We start from the raw sequence: 22,364 nt of genomic DNA on the forward strand, positions 1-22,364 counted from the left end.
TATATTGCACAGGGAGCTGTTGTAAAAATAGGCTTTATGGTTAGTACTTTTAACAATACCACTCCACTAATACAAGGTTGTTATGTCAGGACCTAAATTATATCGCCTTGGATGCCTCCTCTCGCTCAATCCGGATTATGCCATATACCTGGTCTTGTTGGTGCTTGCATCCCTGCCTTCTGCTGTGAATTATTATACTTCATTAAAAACAAATGTGCAGAGCATAAATTGTGTAGCTTTATTCTGTGCACGCTGCTGTTTTTTTTTTTTTTCTGTCCCATTTCCACTGGGGATATTCTTCTCACCTCCTCTCTGCCTCCTAAGGGAATGGCTGACATATTCACTGAACTATAGCCTTATTTTGACCTGGTTTTTCTCTGAGGTGGCTTGGTTCATTTAGGCTAGTATTATTTGTCTGCCTTGACCTACCTCACTGCTCTCCCACGGTAGATTTATAGAATTATTGATCTTCGACATAAGGACCATAGGGAGAAAACATTCATGGCCTGTAGGTAAAATGTGTGGTGTAAATTTACATGTAGCGGCATGGTGGTGATATGTTATACACTAAGGACTATGTTGGTTCAGTCCCGAGGGTGCATCACAAGAAGCTATAGGGGTTCATGTGGGTGGAGCAGAACAGCTACTTTTAGTATTTAGCATTTGCCATATTTTTTGCAATCTGTGAATAGTAAAAGTGAAATAGTGGTAATCACTAATGATATCAGTGATTTCAAACCTTAACCTCAAGTAGGGCTGAGCGATATGGCCAAAAATGTACAGTTTTAGTTGATTATAATGGAAGTTAGAGCAAAGGCTCAAAAACTTCATTATTAAAAACCCAAATTAATCAAATTTATTTCATTACTTGCTCAGCCCTAACCTAAAGTCAACTGTTATACTCAATGTGGCCTTTAGCAATAACTCATAGAATATACTGCGCATGTGTTTGTTTTCATCTCATGCTGGAGAAGTACTGACATTTTGCATTATCATAAGCAATGTTATTATGAACAGTGTTGGGGAGTAACAGATTACATGTACCGGAGTTATGTAATCAAAGTACAAATTATGAGTAACTGTATTCAGTTACAGTTACTGTTTCAGTTTATGGTAATTGGATTACAGTTACTTTGTTGAAATAAATGGATTACATGGTGGTATTTTCCTGTTTTCTCATTTTGGGCTAAACCAGCACTAAACCAGCACTAAACCAGCACTAAACCAGGACTAAACCAGGACTAAACCAGCACTAAACCAGCACTAAAACCAGGACTAAACCAGGACTAAACCAGGACTAAACCAGGACTAAACCAGCACTAAACCAGGACTAAACCAGGACTAAACCAGGACTAAACCAGGACTAAACCAGGACTTAACCAGGTCTAAACAATATGACACTAACAGTAGGGTGGACATAATTTAAGGTGATCTCATATAAAAATAATTTCTCTATCAATAATATTTTTTAATATGGGCTTTTTATTGTCTTTCAGCAGATAAAACTTCTTATGTTCAGATCCTCGTCTTTGCTTCTTTACAGTAAAACAAAAGTCTGTTCATGGAGACTTGGGCTCAACAGCCAATTTGAAGAGAACAAATATGAATTTTCAGGATATGGTCGCTACTTTCATGTAGTTTTAAAAAGCATGACAATATCGAGTAATCCAAAGTAATCAGATTACGTTACTCACCTAAAGTAATTTAATGGATTACGTTACAAACTACATTTTGAGGTATGTAATCTGTAATCTGTAGGGGAATACATTTTAAAAGTCAGCTTCCCAACACTGATTTTGAATTACATCAAACTACTCAGCAGCCACCACAAATCTGACTATTAAATAAACAGCAAGAAGTAAATGTACATACTTGTAGCTAAAGGGACCGTATTACTCTATTTTCTGATCCATATTACATGTGGTTACTGCATCACAAACTTACCTGGAGTTGTGTTTTGTTTCATTCACACACGTTTAACACACAAACCCTGCATATTTAGACTGAGTTCTCTCAAACAGAAAACACCCTGTTGCACCTTGTGATGTGACGTAATACAGGAAGCGCTCCTCTGTGTTTATAAACTCCATGCACCTCTACTAGAATCATTTGGGTAATTTCTCACAAAAATCAATTACATCAATATTCTCACAAAGCAACTGAATTGAAATATGCAACTGTTGTGTTGCCCAACTTAAACTTACATCTTTACTTCATGGACAGGTATCTCAAACATCAACTGCATTACACATACTAACTGTACCTGAGTGTATATATGCGTGTTTGTATGTGTATATGTGTAAATCTATCTTTTCACTGTTGTAATTCGTCCATGAGTATTTAGAAATCTGATAATTTAAAAACATGATATTAAAATGAAAATGTATTACCATCTAGTATATTTAAATAGGTCTATGTGAGCATGCAGGAAGCAGTATCTCCATCAGTCTAAACCACTATCGGGCCATGTCTCTTTAGTGCTGAATTATGAATGACAGAGGACACGGCGTAATAAGAATGAATGTACGTCAGCAGCTCTGCCCATTTCTGCTGAGCCACACTCTGCTCCATTGACGTCCCTATTTCAGGAAGTCAGGAGCACAACATAATTGCATCGGAGAAATTAAAATGTCAAGAGTTTAGAATTGAAGCCTGGGCTAATAGATGTGAGATGGTAAACAAGAGAATTTAGTAGAAAGAAAAATGAAAGCCCATATTATACAAGGTGTAAACCAAGTGGTGATCAGAGGCTGAAATGAGTCTAAATGTTTTACGGCAAAACTATAGCGGCAGTGGCTCAGTTTAGTAAGTGTTTGTCCTGTGATCTGAAGGTTGCCAGCTGGAATCCCACTCCTGACATAAACATCAGGGTTAGGGTCAGGTTTAGGTTTACGGGTAATGGTAGGGTTAGGGCTTGGTCTGTTAGAGCGGTCAGATCGTGGCCCACAGTTTGGCTTCAGTTGCCATTGTGTCCTTGTATCTTTGGGCAAGGCAATGGTGTATGAATGTAAAGTGCTTTCAGTGCCTTGAAGTTAGAAAAGCGCTCTATAAATGTAAACCGGGAACATTGGAAATGGTCACATTAGAGATAAAACAAGTTGATATTTGCACTTTTTAGCACATTGGTTGTCAACCTAAAATGTTCAGCATAGACCAGTATTTTGTTTTGGCCGACCTGCTCCATAAAGGATATGCACAAAGTTTTATTTGAACACTCTAGTGCAGAGGTGTCAAACCCATTTTGTTCCGGGGGCCGTATCCAACTTACTTTGATCCTAAAGGGGCCGGATCAGAAAACTCATGTCATAAAAAACCCAAAAGTAACAAAGTTCAAATATTTGTGCAGAGAAACACAAATCTATTACAGAAATATTTTTTAATTGATGAACTCTTTCTTTTACAAAATATTATGAACAACCTGAAACTTTAAGAAAAATGTAATTTCAACACAATGTTTTAACAATCACTTGTCTGTAAATAGGAATAAGTCCATTTTTGTTGTAAAATCCTGCACTCGGCTCCACTTTTCTCATGTTGGACATTTTTCTGATGAGGGTGTCACGGTCAACAGTCAAAACGATCGTCCTTTAAGAGCGTTTGGAAAGAGACAAGTCTTCATTTGTGCTGCTCTGGTGGGAGGGGCCACGTACAGAGACACTGAAGACGCTGCTGTGATAAACACCACAGAAAATTAACAATATTTTAATAGAAAATATAATTAAAATATTTTAGTAGAAAATCAGCCGAGGGCCAGATTAAAGGTCTTGGAGGGCCAGATCTAGCCCCTGGGCTGTATGTTTGACACCTGTGCTCTAGTGCAAAGAGATAACTGATGAATACGTGACTAGACATCTCTCTTAAGTTTGTGGTAAAAAGGGTTGTGGGTGAGTTTGTAGTAAATTGACGTAACATAATTTGAGGAAAAATCACTACATATCAGCCCAAAAATATTGTCAGAGTGTATCAGAAATCGGTTGCTCTGGATTCTAAACAAATGGTATCGGCATCAGCCATGAAAGTACTCGTATCAGTCAATCTCTAGTTTAGATCTTTTAGTTTGAATGAAATAGGACTAAACCAGACCAACAATCTCAAAACATGGTCCAAACTAGATCTAAACAAATAATACAGAGACTACATTTCTAGCACGCAATAATATGCTTTATTGCCTTCTTTATTTTGTACATTGTTGTCTCATTTCTGCTGATGCGTGCTTTCCTCTATTGATAACTTTTCCATTCTCACCAAGTTGTCTGCTTGGGCGTGTAGCATAATTGAACCAAAGAAATTAAAATGCCTGAGTTTTGTGTTTAGATTGTGTTTTCTAATCGTTCTAAAGTGTAAACATGGAGCTCTGAGGGAAGGGCAATGAAAAGATTTTCTCTATTATGCTGTATGCTATATGCCAAGTCTAATGTAATGTGTTAAGCCGAGTATCATTGGTGCTCCAGTGCATATAACTAACTACTAATATCCCCAATGTCATGCTTATAGTACAGTTGCTGTGGAATTTAATAAACCAAGATTGAAATAGGATTATATTGGGTTTAAAAGAACTGTGTTTGAGTCTCTTATTTGGGTTGCCAATTTCAATCCAGAAATCCAGTTGATTTGAACCCAAAATGCTTCTGTTTGATCTAAATTCTCACTGTCTAAACCCCAGCACCTCCAGCCAGTCATTAATCAGTCCTAGTTCGTGCTGTCCAGATACTGAGAATGAGGAAAACTTGTATGTGTCCTGTACAGGTGAAGGCACTCGCAAACCAGGTTCAGTTGTGACTGTAGTAACTTCATTTTTACGGGTCCTATATTATGCAATGTGATCTTTAAGCCATGTTAAAATGTTGATACCCTCATCAAAATACCTCATCAAAAATGATTTCAGTTCAGCAAAGACTGGCAATTCCAAAGCTGAATTTATCCAAACAATTGTAGTGAAGGTGTAGGGATTAAAAAAAAAAAAAGTATTACCACATGACGTAAACAGGTAGAACAGATTGTTTTCTTTTTGAGAGAAGAATTCAGCCTAAATATGCATGGTTTGTGTGTTAAACATGTGTGAATGAAACAAAACACAACTCTACACACAATTCTCATAACAATGTCTGTGATCAGGAAACAACATTACAACATAGATCATAAAATGTGTGTAAAGTGCAATATCAGCTCCTTTAAACTGGGAGTGAGCTGCAAGTTTTTTTAAATTTATTTTTTCACTGTAAACCTTTTAATCAGATGCACACCCTCCTGAAATGTCTTATATACATGTAGCTTCTATTAGATGCCCTCCCCCTACTACTGCTCCTCCATCATGCCATATTAAAGCTGTTTTCTGCCGGTTGTGTACAAATGCCCCTGTATATAATCTCATTCTTCTGTCACAATAGATATTGTTTGCAAAATGGGATAGGGCTATTTGCATACGTTATTTTGTAGAGGACTGAAAACCTGTTTAGCGAGGAGAAATATCCTGTTGCATGAGCCGCGGTGTTTACTGGAGATGACAGTATTTCATTTAAATTGACTTGAAATGGATGCTGAAGATTGCCTAGTAAAAGGCATTGATGCATTCAGTATGAGAGAGCCAAGCAGCAGTCCACAGTCACATGTTGGCTATCACCCTATCACTGTGGAGAAAAATTAGTTACAGCTAATCTTTACAATCTTTAGTGTAGTTTAAACCTTTCTGTTCACTTTATACACATTACCATTTCATCATTCTAATGACGTGCTTATGTATGTCATTTATCCAGCCATATACAGATAGAAATAACTATAAAAAGCAGCAGTACTGTGCATTCCAGCTGTGACCAGTGTCGGGACATAACTGAACATGTACTGAGAATACTTATTCTGAATAATTTGAGTAACTGTATTCTAGTAAAGAAGAAATTCAATTTGTGAACTGGACAAACTACCGTATTTAGGTCCAAGCTGCTTCTTCATTTCTGCTCGGAATGCTGGTGGACACTTCCTTATATCTGCCTGCAGAGAGGACCCAACTACAATGAAACTACTCTGAAACTAACACCACCTACTTGTTTACAGTTTCTGTTTGTTAGCTAGGCCTATTCACCTGTATCTTGGTTAGGGGACATAACAGCATAATCATAAAGGCCCATAATGACATCTGGCTCTGACCTGGCTATCCCTATTCTTTGTTTTAGGATGGAGTTGTAAATGGGAGACAGATGGTGGTTCAAGGAAGGATTGTCTTTCCTAATAAAAATAGTCTCTTTAATTCCCACTCAAACCAATTCTTTTCTCTGGCAAAGATCTGTACCTCACTATCCTCAAAGGAGTGGCCCGTGGCTTTTAGGTGGAGATGTACGGCAGACTGAGGTCCACTCTGGCTCTCTGGTCTGTGTTGGTCGATCCAACTGATTAATCTGGTGAAGTGGCTGTTTCGTTTCTCCAATGTAGCGCTCACTGCAGTCTTCAGGACACTGAATAGAGGACACAACATTGCTTTGTTTGTGGCTCAATGTTTTGTCCTTTTGGTGGACCACTTTCTGACTTAAAGTGTTTGTAGGTTTGAAATATACTGGGATTTCATGTCTGAAAAGCCTCAATAGTTTTTCAGAAACACCAGCCATGTAAGGAATAGTTACGCCCTTTCTCCTGGGTTCTGATTCTCTGTTGTCTTGTTTTTTTGGCTCTCTTTGTTCTATTGAAAGCCCATTTGGGATATCCACAAACAGAGAGGACTTTCTGCACTTGTTGTTCTTTCTCTTTTCCCTCTGTGCTTGTAGGAACCAAATGGGACTCTGTCATAATGTCCGAGTAACTCCAACTTTGTTCTGCAGTGGGTGGTATGAATCAAAAAGCAGGTACTGGTTCGTGTGTGTGGACTTCCTGAAGACTTCCACCTGGACTCGCCAGTCTATTGTTACTGCACAATCTAAGAAAGCCAATGTGTTCTCTTTGGCATCTTCACAAGTGAATTTGATCTTCGGCTCTACAGCATTAATATGTGCAGTAAAAGGTTCCAAATCTTGAATTTTGATTTTAGAAAAGTTATCATCCCCTTAACGATAGTGATGTGTGTGTGGAGTTCTTGGATAAGAGGCCAAGGCACTCTGTTCAAATTGTTCCATAAGTTAGCAATGATAGGAGAGACCGGTGAGCCCATCGCACACCTGTGGATTTGCCTGTAGAAGTTTCCTGTGACAAACTTCCAACAGTTGCCAGATTTGGTCACGTGAAAGTTTAGTTCTCTCTTCTAGCTTGGTATCCTGCAGTAGCCTCCTTGCTGCCTCTACTGAGCTAGGTTAGGCTAGGTTTATCCTCCTTCCTTTTGTCCCTCCGATCCCTGGGGTGTGTTTGATTTTGGAGTTGTGTAAACTTCCTTTTGTGCTATTCTTTGGTTTTGTTGTGATGTCTTAACTGACCTGTGGTTATGAAGTTGTTAATCTTCTGAAGTATTTCTTTAGAGACTAATATCATTATCCTGTTTCGTAAGCTTTCTATTTCACATTTTAAGTTTTCAGTGTCATAACTGAGACGGCTAATTCTAAGGCTAAGCATCCCCCTCAAGTTATGTTGAGTTAACATGTCTGCCCTATGTCCTGGTTCTGGTGCTTTCTTCTGTAAAGCCTTAGGAATAAGCTGATTCTGTCGATGTCTGGGTAAAATGTAAATGATTCCTCTTGTCTGTTAACCTTTTAGTATTGTTTTCCAGCTTTCTTTCCAGTCCAAAGGTGGTTGGCTCATAGTTATTCTCAAGATGTGTGTAAAATCCCTCAGTCATCCAGGTAGAATCCATGGTAAAGGAGAAATTCAATTTGTCAACTGGACAAAGGTTTATTTAGGTATTCTGATACAATTACTTTTTCATTTGGTGGTATTCAGAATACAGTTACTCTAAAATCAAAGGAATGGTGGTACTTGATCAGTCAGTTAAAGTTTTAAACTGCACAGAATGTTGAAAAACATAAAAACCACTGCCACTGTGGTGCCTGCAAGTGTTTTCTTCTCTGATCAGTGATAAACAAATGGAACAAACACAAAGCTGTTTTTAAAACTATGTAGCGTTTTTACACTAAATTTAAATGCAGTGAAAGTATTCAAAGTACTCAGAATATAGTACTCTGATTGGACCATGTAAGTAATTTGTAATTTTATGTATGTATTGTATTTTTCTACATTAGGCACTTTGATCTTTCTAATTATGTTGAGATCACCTCTCCATGTCAAAAAAATCACCTCAATTCAGAACACCCCAGGCAAATGCAGCTCTATGTGTCACTGATGTCTGCCATATAGGAAAATAATGGGCATCCACCTGTCAGGCATAAGAGCAGGCTGTTGAATAGAGTCTGTGCGTGTTCTGTTCACATGGGGCTGTTCACGCCTGTCCTCGGGAGACTTTTGATTTATCCAGAGCAAAATAAATAGCATTCAAAGGGCTGCGTCAGAGGCATGCAGACAAAATCATTCTTCAAAGAAGATGAGGAAGAAAAGAAATGTGTGGTGTGTTTCAGCATAACCTACATGCCTTTTTCTAAGTATAAATAGAATGCACTAAGCAATTTACCTTCACATACCTGCCGTGAAGCATGCCTTGAATGGAAACCATATAACACTATTAAACTGGACCTGGGGCTCACGCACTGTTGATTTAGGTCAGTATGGTACATTTTAGCCTTAATGGAGAAGTGTGTTTCAATGAAAGTCTAGGCAACCTGCTACTTCATCAGTGGTGTTAAACAAGCATATTAACACATTGAGCCAGACCACTTGGGACAGCTTTGAAAAGGGTACCTAATTGGAGTGGTTCAGAATCCTCCTTGTGGGGTGGCGCTATTAGTTTTTGAAAGTGGAATCACCCACAAATCAGCCTGTACTATGTAGAGATTCCATAGTTAAGGATCTAGTTATGGACCTCTGAGATGCTACTGCCATTTTACACCAAATGTGGCAGAAGACCCTCCAGAGGAGATGCATGTTGTTATGTTCACCTGGGTCCCCCTGCAGGCTGCTGTGATGTTGCAAGGACACAGAGGAGGTACACTTTTTGTTCTTCCTTTCCTCAAACTGTCTTGCCTGCCCAGTCCTCCTGTTAAGACCTTTGACTGGGAAAGACTGAGAAGAGCAGTGTACATGTTGCTACAGCAAAACTAGAATTTCCCCCAGGATTAGTAAAATATCTTTCTTTCATTCAACTCATCACCAACTGAAACATTAACAGCTCTCCTGTTGTGTCCCCAGGGTTACCTGGTTCTCCCTGGAAGCTGACTGTGATGTCCAGGTTGCAAGACAAAGTAGAGGGACTCTTTTGTCCTGAGGGCTGTTGTTCACCCTACACCTGACCAGTTCTCCTGTTAAGATGCACTGAGACAGAAAGGCAAATCAAAAGCGAAGTGGAATTGTTGCTGCATGTTAAATTTCCTCTGTGATAAATAAAGTATCTTTATCTATTTAGTACTGTACATGGCCACACAACTCAATTGGTAATCTTCATTGTATCTGCTAGTAAAGCACCATAAATGATTCAAATTCTCAGACATCCTTGTGTGAAAGCCTGTGTGGTTCGTATACAGTGGAGGAATAGACAGGCTGGCACCCCCCTGTCATGGGAGACAGTGTGGGCAGATCATTATTCATGATGGCTGCTGCACATGTGGGGCTTGAGGCCTGTCGCGCATCTCACCGAGGAACACTCATTTGGTGACGCTTGGTTCTCTCCCGGCTCCATACCCACATATGTTAGTGGAACACTGGGTCTGGGGGTCCCCTCTGTGCGGCCGTGTCAGGGAGTCATCTGTTCGGCTGGCGAAATGTGCAGGGTGCGTGGGGAGCCATAGTGGTGCAGCTGTGAACACGTTTTAACCTGTCATGTGTTTCCAGAAATTATAGTTGTTGGACCGTCCGCATAGAAATGATCAAGCTGAGTGAAAGTGAACGAGGCTGTATTGGTAGAACAAGGTGTCTTTTCTCACATTTCGCATTGCTGTTGTTGTCTAAATATAGCACTAAATATCATGCTTTACTTTTTGAAGATTGCAACACAGACGGCTTATCTTTCATCATAAATTGTGGCTGCTTAAGTAGCAATGTTCGCAGAACCGGACAGAAAGAGTCTTCCTTCTTGAATCAAAGAATTCTTCTCTGTGTTCTGCACTTTGCTTATTGATTTAAGTTTTACATTAGGTACCATTTGAGACAGAACCTCTCCATTTATCAGGCCTTAAGGGACTGACATGAAACTTACTGTCCTATACACTGTCAAAAGCTTCTGCTTTTCCTCAGTTCAGCAGTGAATCATTTCTTACTAATGGACACAAAGTGCATCACTAGCTTCACTTTTACCACATAGTTTAAAAAATCCTCTTTTCCATTTCTTGAGTAATGCAGATGAAGTTTTTTGTCCAAAGACAAAACAACATTGCTGATAACTAGAGACAGAGAAATATATCGGTTCGCCGATAGATTGGGCAGATATTTGCCCTTTGTATCAAATCAGCTCTAAATCAGCAGCACATTCCAATATTTTGTTTTCAACATCCTGCTGCTTAAAGAATACACAGAAAACTTAATTTGAATAACATATATTAGTGTGAAAAGATAACTGCACAAAACATTTTATGCCCCAAGTAGTAGTAGTAAAAAGGGCGTTGATGAGCTAATAGTAACTTTAAAATACATCATGTGGGGAAATTATATAATAATAATATCAGCAGGGCGTATCGGCCATCGGTTACTCTAGATCCAAAGCAATTACTATCAGCATTGCCATTAAAATAAAAAATCAGTCACCACATCAGTATATATACTGTATATCCAGTTTGTACCTCGGCCCACTGAGCTATTGCCACTTGCAAGCTGCAGACTGCTGTATTTATTTTACGCCCATCTAAGTGAATGAGTTACAACATTCTGGTGTCACTTTGCTATTGAAAAAATGATTGTTACTCCTAACGCATTGTGGAGATTTCAAACACCATTTTCCAATACAAGAGCCTCCATTTGGTAGCAAGACCTTTCTGTTCACTCCCCACAATCAGCTTATCGGTCTTAATCATATTGAGGGTGACCAGGTGTTTGGGCTGGCACCAGGCTGTCTCACTACATGACACACACTTGCCTGGGATCTGATTGACCCCGCTAAGTGAGTGAGCTACCATCCTCGTGTTGACATTGGCAGTAGGTAACAGGGCATTAGACAAGATAGAAATCAATCAAATCATGCTTCCCAACCCCAGCATGCAGGAGGATAACTGGCCTCGTAGCCCACATAATCTGTCACAAATGATGACAGAGGAGAGTAATAAGGCTGTGAAATCCCAACATGGTGGTTCCACAGAATCCCTGGAGGCAGCAAGGGCCCAGAAAGTCAAACCACAATGAGATGAGTACACAAGGAGATGATGTAGTCTGCGGCAGAAACAGATGGCTTTCGTGCAGTGCTGTGATTTGTAGTGAAATGCTTCCAGTATATGAAAGGTCAATACATATGCTGTTGTTGATGTATTGAACGTGCTTGTGTTACTCAGTGTTTCACATTACTGACTGGTGGCCCCCCATAGTCGAATGTTTGCCCCCGTAGTCTAACAAAATAAATTGGTTATATTAAAAATGCAACTTTTAGCTTGTATTATTATTATTATTATTATTCAAATATTTACTAAATTCTTAGAGGGAAAACCTGACTTATTTACTGTAATTGAAAATTGAAAACAACCTATTCAAATTCAAATTAATTTAAAATAAAGACTTCCCAACAATTTTTTCATGTGGAGTACATCAGTTTGTGGCGCACTGAGACAAACATGAACATCTCTTTCTAAACACAGAAGCGCCCTCAGCTGAAGTATTCTTTTTATTTGTGTACTTCTTAACGTGTCCGCGACATCCACCCGCATCTCCCTGTCCACTTCCTCATCTTTAAATATTTATTCACTTTAGCATCACTTTGCAAAAACCACATAGAGATAAAATTGGATAGGAAGTAGTGACGTGAAGAGTGAGGCTATTGTGCACGAAGGCTTTTGTTTTTAAAATTATTACTATTCCATATTTTCAGTAGAAACCTGTTAGAAACACTATGTAACGTCTAGTCAAAAGAAATGATGACCAGTGATCAATTTATATTCAATTTATGGTCATATCTAGAAATATAAACCTATTCCTGCTTTGTTGTTAATGTCCTCTGCTCAGAATATATTAATCATATTTTACAAATTCTCCCTGAATGAGAACTACAGGCAGTCCTCAAAACAAGCAGGGCAAATCCATGGCCTTATTCTGTCATCCTCTTTCATTTGAATTCATATTTAACTAGAATTGTATTATTATTTGAAAACCATCTTTGGTATCTATTCAAATATCCAACTATTCATTGTGTCATGTGTAATAAAATATAATCTCTGATAACAAAGGTATTGCACCAGTGTAACCATTTGGATTTTCGTAAATCTTTCATACAATTTCAATCAGATTCTACAAAGGAAAAAAGTAAAAGAGAAAAAAAAAAAAAATCCCCCGTGTCTCCTTTTGTAAAGCACTTCAGAACAGTCATTGGTCCTTGTGGAGTGTTTCTTAACCTTTTTTTATATTTCCCATTTCCTTCCTGCAGTGGTGCTTCAGGTAAAAAGAGAGCTTTGAATAGCTATGACATTCTTCCTGCCATTTTTTTACCATTTAACTTCAGCTATGCCAGACATGCTCTCATTGTGTACACGACAAAACCCCAGTGCTGATAGTAGTCTGACCAGATATCAGAATAGAACTAAATAAGTCACACCGAGGCGTAGGCTGGAGAGGATGAGGGGAGGGGGAACAATGCAAAGAGGGTATCAGATTCAATCGCAATGAAGACTGCACTGCCGGCACTTTCTACATGAATCTATGCCTGTCCAGGGATCGTTTGCCATGGTTAATTTACCCTGAAATTAGAGCCAAATGATCACAGCGCCCCCAAGAGGACACCCGGTGCTCTACAACTTTGACAGATCTTAACGTTTCTCTATCCAGTTCTCACATCCGGGAGCAGATAAGGTGGCTTGTTCCCATGTGGAGGTGTTGTAATGCACTGCAGGCTTGAATAGAAGTACTGGCTTGATGTTTACTGTTTTTCTAGCAGTGCATCATGGGAATTGGAGGCTGATCGGGGCGTAGTAGTTGAGCTGAAGGCTGGGTTTGACAGTGACACATAGCAGCTTGTGTGGGTCCCCGCGGAGACCAGCTCAGACCCGGGGCTAATACCAGTTATTGTGGCTGCGTGCTCCAGTTTGCCGTGTGCTCTGTCCTGTATATCCCTCTATTTAGCTCAGCCTGGCCCTGACATATTCATAACGATGACGGAAGGGCACGGTTTTTGTAAAGCCATTTGCCGCACGGGATAATTTGGTGCTGAAAAGTGGACCTGATCAAATGTGAAAGTGTGAGCCCAAGTACAGGCATATCAATGAGACTGCACGGTAGCCAAGAAATATCTGATGACATAAGTTATTTGTGTAGATGAAAAATAAATGAAGCTCGGAGATGTTTGCGCGTGTTGAATACTATACATATGGATTTATGTTGCCCTGCCCAAACACATCAGAGACTCATCTAGTGCACTCACCATCTTCAACAAAGCCCTGAACACTCACCTGTTCAAAACTGCTTTCAAATAACTGCATCTCCTTTTCATCTGTTTCTTCAGGGTGTTTTGTCTAGTCTGAAAACTCAAGAAAAATTCAAAATGGATTTAAACAATACATTTTCACAGTGCTGAAGTTTCAGTTCTTCTTGGTCAGATTATAGTAAAATAAAGCTCTGGTTCAAGTCTAACAAAGCCTCAGACAAAGCAGTTCCTACGGTTAGCATCATAACACCCGAGAATGTTAATGAGATCAGCTGCAAAGTATCCCATATGGAAAAAAACAGGAAAAAAAATAAAAGAATTTACCACTGTCTTTGTAGTAAATCTTTATATAAGGTTAATATGTGTCATGTGTGGTTTACTCCTGAAAGTGTCCCCCTTTTACATTTTTCTCATACCACATTATAAAAAAACTAGTAAAGATAAAGTGAACATTTTGCATGATATTTACAGGTAATGTGCATGATCAACTACATTTTCTTTGTATGTTCTGTGTAATGTTTGTGTTCTTTAATTATATGTTGTAGTTAAAAAAAAACTAAACAAAGTCAATGTCAGAAGTGGGATTTGAACCCAGGTCTCCCATGTGAAAGTCCAGTGACTCACCAGTTGAAGTAACCAACTACTAGTTAAGTTAGAACTATAGCAGGTGTAGAGGACAGTTACAAGTACCTTGGTCTCCCACAAGCAAATGGTTCCTCGAAGAGGCAACAAGGAAAGTGGCTACAGGATTTTGCAGAGTAAAAATATTTTTACAGCCTGATGTTTGTTCACTGTGATATCAGTGGAAGATGTTTTTTAAGGTTGTAATGCAATATTTGTATTACTGTGTTTACCCCCATACTGCCCAACACACACACACACACAGACACATACACAAACACACACACACAAACACACACACACATACACACACGCATACACACACACATACACACACACGCGCGCACACAAACACACACACACACACACACACACACACACATACACAAACACACACACACAAACACACACACACATACACACACACCCCAACACACACAAACACATACACAAACACACACACACAAACACACACACGCATACACACACGCATACACACACACATACACACAACACGCGCACACAAACACACACACACATACACACACACCCCAACACACACAAACACATACACAAACACACACACACAAACACACACACGCATACACACACGCATACACACACACATACACACACACGCGCGCACACAAACACACACACACATACAAACACACAGACATACAAACACAAACACATGCGCGCGCACACACACAAACACACACACACACACATACATACAAACACAAACACACACACATACAAACACACACACAGACACACACTGCGATCATTTTCTTTCTCACTCTCATACACACACACACACACACACAGCAATCGAGTTTAAGGAAACAATCATCATTTCACTTTTTTTTCTTTGATTCTGTTTTAAAAATGACTTTTGTCCAACACTTGTGAGGAGATTGTTTGTGGGATTAGTGTCATATACAGGCCTTGTAGGTTACATAGTTTTATATGTTTCATGCTGCACATATTTACCAAAGATCTTGTAACTGTTTTCACTGTCATATACAAATCTTTTAAGGATTCATATAAAACATGTTAAAATGGTGTATGATTTGTCTATATCTTTTCCATATGGGATCAGTGCATTATAATATCTGTTCTTTAAAACAATCTCAATTATTGCATAGTGGACTTTCAACTAGAGAGGACACTTTTTGCTCTGAACTCAGAAACTCCTCTCACCTCTGAAAGCTCCAGTGCACAGTTCGGAGTTTATGGATAGTAACATTAATTTCTGTGTAAAGTAGTAGTAGTTTTATAGATCACAAACCTAATGTGGAAAGTCACCGTCTGTGTTTTATTCCAGAGCCGACCATCATCACATCACAGCCCAACACTCTGGATGTGACGGTGGGGGAGAGCGTGGTGCTGCCCTGCCAGGTTAGCCACGACCCCTCCCTGGAGCTCAAGTTCACCTGGTTCTTCAACGAGCAGCTCATCCACTTCGGCAGCCATGGAGGATTCTTTGAGAAAGTGGGCGGAGTAAGTTCTCTCTTGCGTTGGTTATAGTGGCGAAAGCCTTAACGGTCATGCAAACCCAAAATGTGGTGTGTTGGGTTTCAGATGAGACAACACTGTGTAGGCCAGTAATGTTTAATACAGGTGGGCGGCTAAAATGAATATAGATAAAAGGCAGATGTAGTGTATGTTTTAAAGTAGCAAGCTCTAGGGCCTAGTCATAAATGATCAGGTTCAACATTTGTGAGTTTATCTTTTGGATATTTCATAGTAAAATATAATATTATCAAATGGGAAGACTGTTTGGCAGTATCATATCACCACATTTTAGAATTTGAAAAACACCAGTTTTATGATAGTAAGTTAATATATTACTTTTAGTTGCTAAGTAATCTAAATTGTAATATTGTAATTCGTAATTGCTTTTAGAGTAATCATTTTCATCCAGTGAAACATTAAAATAGGAAAGAGCTTGGAGAGCCGAACCATTTCCAGCTTTTAAAGTGGATTTTATAAACACCCAATCGCACATTCAAAATTCAATTATAGACTATGCTAAGTGGAGACAAAATACAAACTGTAACTCGAAACAATTAACTCCCAAATGAAGTGTCCATTTGGGATGAATATGTTAACTATAATCATGTGTTTTGTTTTTGCGGGAGAATTGTAGCTCACTGATTCCACAGACAAAATTATACTCTCTGCCAACAGCTGCAGCCACTCATGGCAGTTAATCTGTTTCAGTGTGTTCATAGGATCTCATACACTGTAGTACAGTTAATAAATAAGTTTCATTCTATGTTAAAGTCCATGAGAGTTCACTGCTCATTTATGTAATGCAATGTTTGTGATAAAATCCACTCGACAAATTAATTATTCTGTTTATTACAAAGGCCATGAGGTCCCTCCAATGATTCAATGGAACATCAATATTGTGCTTCCTTCTTTTAGCTGGGTCATAATATATTCTGCCGCAGTGCAGAGGAAATGTTTGTATCATGTGTATTATTTATGGCCAAAAATTGCTGCCTGTGGTTTATTTTCAAGTGAAATTTACATACCCCCCTCCCCCCATATAGTACACCGACTCCACACTGCACATTCAACTCAGCATGGATTTTACAGTTGAACATTTTGTAACAGTTTTTCTGAAACATTATTAATAAGGCATGTCCTATATTAATTATTGATGTTTAGTTTATTTGCAGTTTTAAGCATATGTCTTTTTTTTTAATTTTGGCCTAATGTAAACATGAAATCTAGAGAAACTTTAAAACGTGACCATACCCCCTATTAAATAATAAGAATATGAACACACGTGACACCACTTATACATTTTTTGTGTATTAATCCACCTCTGGTAATATGCAAAGTGCATTAGTGGAATATATAGCACAGGTCTAAACATGGATATTTTTTTCTTTCTGAGTGCTTTAGGTCCCATGAGGTCAGAACGCCGTATTGTTGCATTATAATGAACTCGGGCTTACATCTAGTTACTCATGGAGCTGTGTGTGTTTGTGCGTTCTTGTGAATGACAGCAGCATTCAGCGGGAGACATTATGATTCGGAACATTCAGCTGAGGCATGCTGGGAAATACACGTGTGCTGTTCAAACTAAGGTGGACAGCATCTCCATCGCGGTGGACCTGGTTGTCAGAGGTAAGCCACAACTGGGAGCGGCCATCTTACTGCTGCCTACACACTCACTGCCAGTGAACATGCTTCAACCCAAATGACCACTGACAGCCCACTCCTGCTACCTATGTATAGGTGTTCCCTTGAATTATTGATGCACTGGTGAGGAGGAAGAGAGTGCCCAGGACAAGCAGAATTGGAAAAAAAGGGGGGGATGTATAGATCAAGAGCCCCCCCTAGTACAGATATATTATAATAGGATGGGTGGCAAAAGAAAAATTAAATGAGTAAAGACATGAAGAGTGAAAAACTTTTGTCTAGTTGACAGAATAAAATGTTTCTTTTGCTATGGATCCTACTAGCCTGATTCATCAGCCAGTTTCACTTCATAAAAACTGTCTGACCTCACAGTGTTAGAATTTGTTCGCTCGTCGGTAGGCAGGTACTTTTTTTCATTTAGCCAATCGCTGCTATTTGGTCGTGATGTATGTAATGCAGCACTAACGGGACTAACTGGTATATTAATCTTTTCCCAAATCTTGTAGGAAGACGGACAATAACGTCTTTCCCCTTGATAAAATTCACAAAACATTCTCTTTATTCCGGCTTTAAATCCGCAATCTTGGGAATTGTTGCCAACACAGAATATATGGCTCTTCGCTGATTGGCTGGTGCCCAAACTCACTCTTCCGGGGTTTTTGCGAACTGTCTAGTGTATTCTGATTTCTGAACTAGTCGCTGGAGAGAAATTAAATTGAGCGGAGGCATTAGGTGGCGCTAGCCCTAGGATCCTACCTAAATAACTGAGGGATTACACAGATGATAGGATGGGTGGATGGAATATATGGAAATGGGAATTATGTTAGAATTTGTTACCATATGAATAAAAAAAAAACATGATTCAGAGTGAAAGAGATGAGGTACTCAGAGCTGTACACTGTAAAAGGGGAGGTTAAACTAAGAGCGCCCTCTAGAAGACTAGGGGAAGATTCATTAAGTTTAGATCTTCTACTATGTTTGAAGCAGGGGAGTTATAGTAAATATCTGTTAGTAACAACAAACATTAACTTGAAAGTCAGTGAGTGGGAAGGCAGTAATTATCCCATTGCAGCCCATATGAAGAGCATTATGAACTTGCATGACCAACTTTAAGTAAAACTTGTGAGTTCTGAAGCAGATACTTTTCTATACCTGCCGTATTCAAGGTAAAAGTGTCATTAGTATTCTAGGTCAGATTTAGTCTGGTAGTAAGGCCTCAGCTTGTCTTGACTTAAAAGGAATCGATAAACCTTAAAATGGATCCTTTAGTAGTGCAGAGGATAAAGTGCGATCATGTTCACTTGTCAGAACACATTTAATCCACATCAAACTCAACAAAGAAACTTGTGCATCACAATAATAAATAATTAAATATATATATATATTACAAGTCTTAATGTATATGTAATATGCAATGAAAGGGCAAAGTTCATTTGTAGAGCATAATCTGAAAGCATTCAAAGTGAGTGCTTCATAGAATAACAGAGACGGTAAAACCAGCATACAAACTAATAAAAGCATAAACAATCATTACAAATTAACTTGAACTCTGTGAAATGAAGAGGTTTTAGATGAAATCCATGTTTTCATGCATGTTGATTGTGAGATGATAGTGCTCTGAAGGGGGAGTGAGCAAAAGGAGGAGTATTAGTGTCAAAAATAAACGTAAAAGTAAAAAATATATTGTTTCCCACAAATATAGCATTTTCAAAACAATAAAAGGTAACATGGTGATCTAAATATGCAGTTAATACCCCACAGATGTCAAATACCCCCTCCTTAAAAGAAAAGCATGCACATAAAAAAATTTCAGTGATATTTTAGGTAGAATGACGTGGCAGGTCATGTGACATTTACATGAGAGGTTATAGGCTGTGATGCTGTCCCACTTGTTTGAATTCATATTTTTACCCACACTGTCGGAGCCATATTCTCCTGTTGAAGTCTGAAATGTTCTGTCTAATTAGAGCCAGATTCCCTGAAGGTATCATTGCGAGTTGACTTTGCTGTGCTAGCCGCAGGTATAAACCGCTGTGTGATTTACATGCCCCACTGCTATTCTCCCTATCTCTGTCCTTTCTCCTGCCTGGCTATGCCTCTTCTCAGGTCCCCCGGGGCCCCCCACCAGCATCAATGTTGAAGAAATCACTGACACCACAGCGTCTCTGTCCTGGAGGCCTGGTCCCGATAATCACAGCCCAATTACGGCATACACCATCCAGGCCCGGACACCCTTCTCCCTGGGGTGGCAGGCTGTCACCACAGGTAAGCTCTCCACCCAGCCGTGCATGACTCGTCTACCACATGGAGGAGGGGGGCGGTGCTAACTCTCCACTATCTCCACCCTACCTCCCAAGCTCAATATTGGAGAAGTAATTTTTATCCCAGCACCAAATGGCACACAATTGCAGAGTGACCATTGACCGCCATTTTATCGCACTCCTGGGAGTCCTGAAGCATGGATCTCATTGCGGAGATGGAGCTTGTTGTTAGCAGTGTAATGTGATAGTGTACTTAAGTGATAGCATTGTAGATACTGGTGTAATTGTGCCCGCGTCCTATTTAATGGAGCCTTCCCCAGTCATGTGTGATTGGTATATTGTATATTTATCCCGCACTATACATCCTTTTATTGATATTTTTTGTGAGTTATGAACACTTTAGATAGTTTTAGTGGCCTCATTGATTTGCCACCCCAGAAACTGAGAGCTTTGTGACCTTGCTGGCAGATCTCAAAAGAAAAACAAGCTTTTAACGCAGTAGCTACTAGTAAAACAATCCTTTGAGTGGGCAAATCAAAATAAATTCTGTGACCATTGTGGCCTTTAAAAGTTTGAACAGCTTCACAAAATATTCACTCTGGAAGCCAATAATGTACTAACACAATGTAGGCACAAATATACTGCCCGGTCCTCATATTAATACATTGCTGAAAATGATTAGAAACTTAGGTTATCATTTTTATCATTTTTTTCATAATAAGATGAAACAAGTAATAAACGTAATAAATCAGAAAATGTTAATTTGACACAAACTCCTTTAGAATTATGACTTGCTTCTGAGAGATCTTGTGTGTGGCAGGTTAATGTGACATCTTGTTAATATTTATTCTAAAGTGTACATTTTATTGGGTTTTACTAAACTTTTTGTCTTGTATTTAACAGCAAACACCCTGACATTTAGAATTGGAACAGCTTGGCTTTAATTAATGTTTTTGAAGTGGTTATGTAAAATATAAAATTGAAAGTGCATATGACAGGTTAGACAACATTTTGTAGCTTTTAAATTTTGGTTTATAATTTTACTTTCTCGTTGGACATGAACATCAGATTTACAAGTTAATTCCATAATTGTAGCCTAGCAACCATGATGTGAACAGCATCATTAAACTTGTTTAAAGTGCACAAGTTATGATAAGACAAATTTTATTTTGTTAAATGAAGGTATTTCATAGCTTTTCAAAAAATGTCTTCTTCAAATATTTACCACAGGTACTATTCCACCAAATCAAGTAATAATTACAAAGATATGAAAAGTTTCATATGTGTGTGAACATTAAAGGTGTACTGTGTAACTTTTCTAGTGGAGGGTCTGCCATCTGCTTGTCACCATGGAGATGTTGCTTTGTCTGGAAGTCCTGGTGTGGCATTAAACCTATCCATCTTGCATTTACTCAATAAAATGGGTTCTAATTTATTTAAAATTCTGACATGTAACTTGACCCTATGGCATAACCTGCTGTCTCCATAGAGATAAGAAATAAGTGCAATGCCATACTGTGGAACATTCCTGGCAACATCTCTGTGGAGAGAACCTTGGGCCCTCCAACAAAAGATACACAGTGCTCCTTTAAGGACAAGAGCTCCATGAACTGATCTATTTGTTATATATTTTTTTACACCTTACTAAAGCGTTTTCTTTTGTCCAGCAGCACAAAACGGCACACTATGACAACGATGTTACTTGTATGAGAGTGCGGTGGCTCATATTAAGAGAGAGCCTGTATGTAGTCTGTCCTTGTAAGGGATTACCATGTCCTCTGAACCTGTGGTGTGGTCATACCGGCCTGTCAGAGCAGAGCACAAACTTCCACTGTGAGCCCCCATATGTGTTGATACTGATGAGGCTTCTGCTGTGTGGATGTGTGTTTGTGTGTGTGTTTGTGTGTGTGTGTTTGTGTGTGTGTGTGAGACAGTTCCTGAGGTGGTGGGGGGCCATCGGCTGACAGCTACCGTAATAGACCTGAGCCCATGGGTGGAGTATGAATTTCGAGTCTTGGCCAGCAACATCATTGGGACTGGAGAGCCCAGCAAACCGTCCAAACAAGCCCGGACAAAAGGCACCTGTACGTACCACACCATTGCTACTGCTTTTCTTATACTTTAAATGTATAGTTGCTTAAATAATATAAATACACAAATGACATCCACATAGACTAGAATGGTTGCACTTTATTTTACAGCACACAAACAAACAAAGGTTAACCATGTTTGTAGTCATTTACAGTAGAGTGTTAGTGTTAATTATATCACCATGAAATTAACTAGATGTGTGTACTGATTACGTGTATTTACCATGATATTTCCATACCCTAACAATCCTATACTGTAATGTATGCTGTAAATTAAAGTGCCGCTAATTGAACATAGGTGTTTGCACAAAGTGGGTATTATTGTCACAGTTCACAAATGCTGTACTTCTGATTATTCTGATTATGATTCTGATGGAGAATTGCGATACAGGACTGTACAACTGTGCTTTGGTGTAATATGTTTACACATACATTAATGCATTAATCAAGTTTGTAGTAAGTTTGACAAGTGATCACTTGGTCAGTTAGACAGAAGAAAGATCAGTTAAATGCCAAATTGAATTCATGGGTTTCGAGTAAAGAATCCTTTCCTTTTTTTTTTTTCCTCAGGACATTTTCCCATTCAAAAGATATAAAATATAATATTTTAAGGATAAGGTACACTTTATTGCCTTGTAACAAAATCTGTCCCATCCTATA

At 38.9% G+C, this 22,364-nt stretch overlaps 1 protein-coding gene across 1 annotated transcript in view; it reads left to right on the forward strand.

The window, feature by feature from the left end:
- The window catches only part of cntn4 (contactin 4), a 195,109-nt gene that overhangs the window by 160,372 nt on the left and 12,373 nt on the right, over positions 1-22,364 (forward strand). Inside the window, exons 13-16 of the mRNA XM_055160836.1 lie at positions 15,522-15,697; positions 17,221-17,338; positions 19,460-19,618; positions 21,549-21,698. Coding sequence (XP_055016811.1) covers positions 15,522-15,697; positions 17,221-17,338; positions 19,460-19,618; positions 21,549-21,698 — 603 coding nt within the window. The remainder of the gene's footprint in view (positions 1-15,521; positions 15,698-17,220; positions 17,339-19,459; positions 19,619-21,548; positions 21,699-22,364) is intronic.

The sequence above is a fragment of the Boleophthalmus pectinirostris genome, unplaced genomic scaffold (genome assembly GCF_026225935.1).
Source record: "Boleophthalmus pectinirostris isolate CB_2022bp ecotype Guang Dong unplaced genomic scaffold, ASM2622593v1 HiC_scaffold_3, whole genome shotgun sequence".
Classification (NCBI taxonomy): domain Eukaryota; kingdom Metazoa; phylum Chordata; class Actinopteri; order Gobiiformes; family Gobiidae; genus Boleophthalmus; species Boleophthalmus pectinirostris.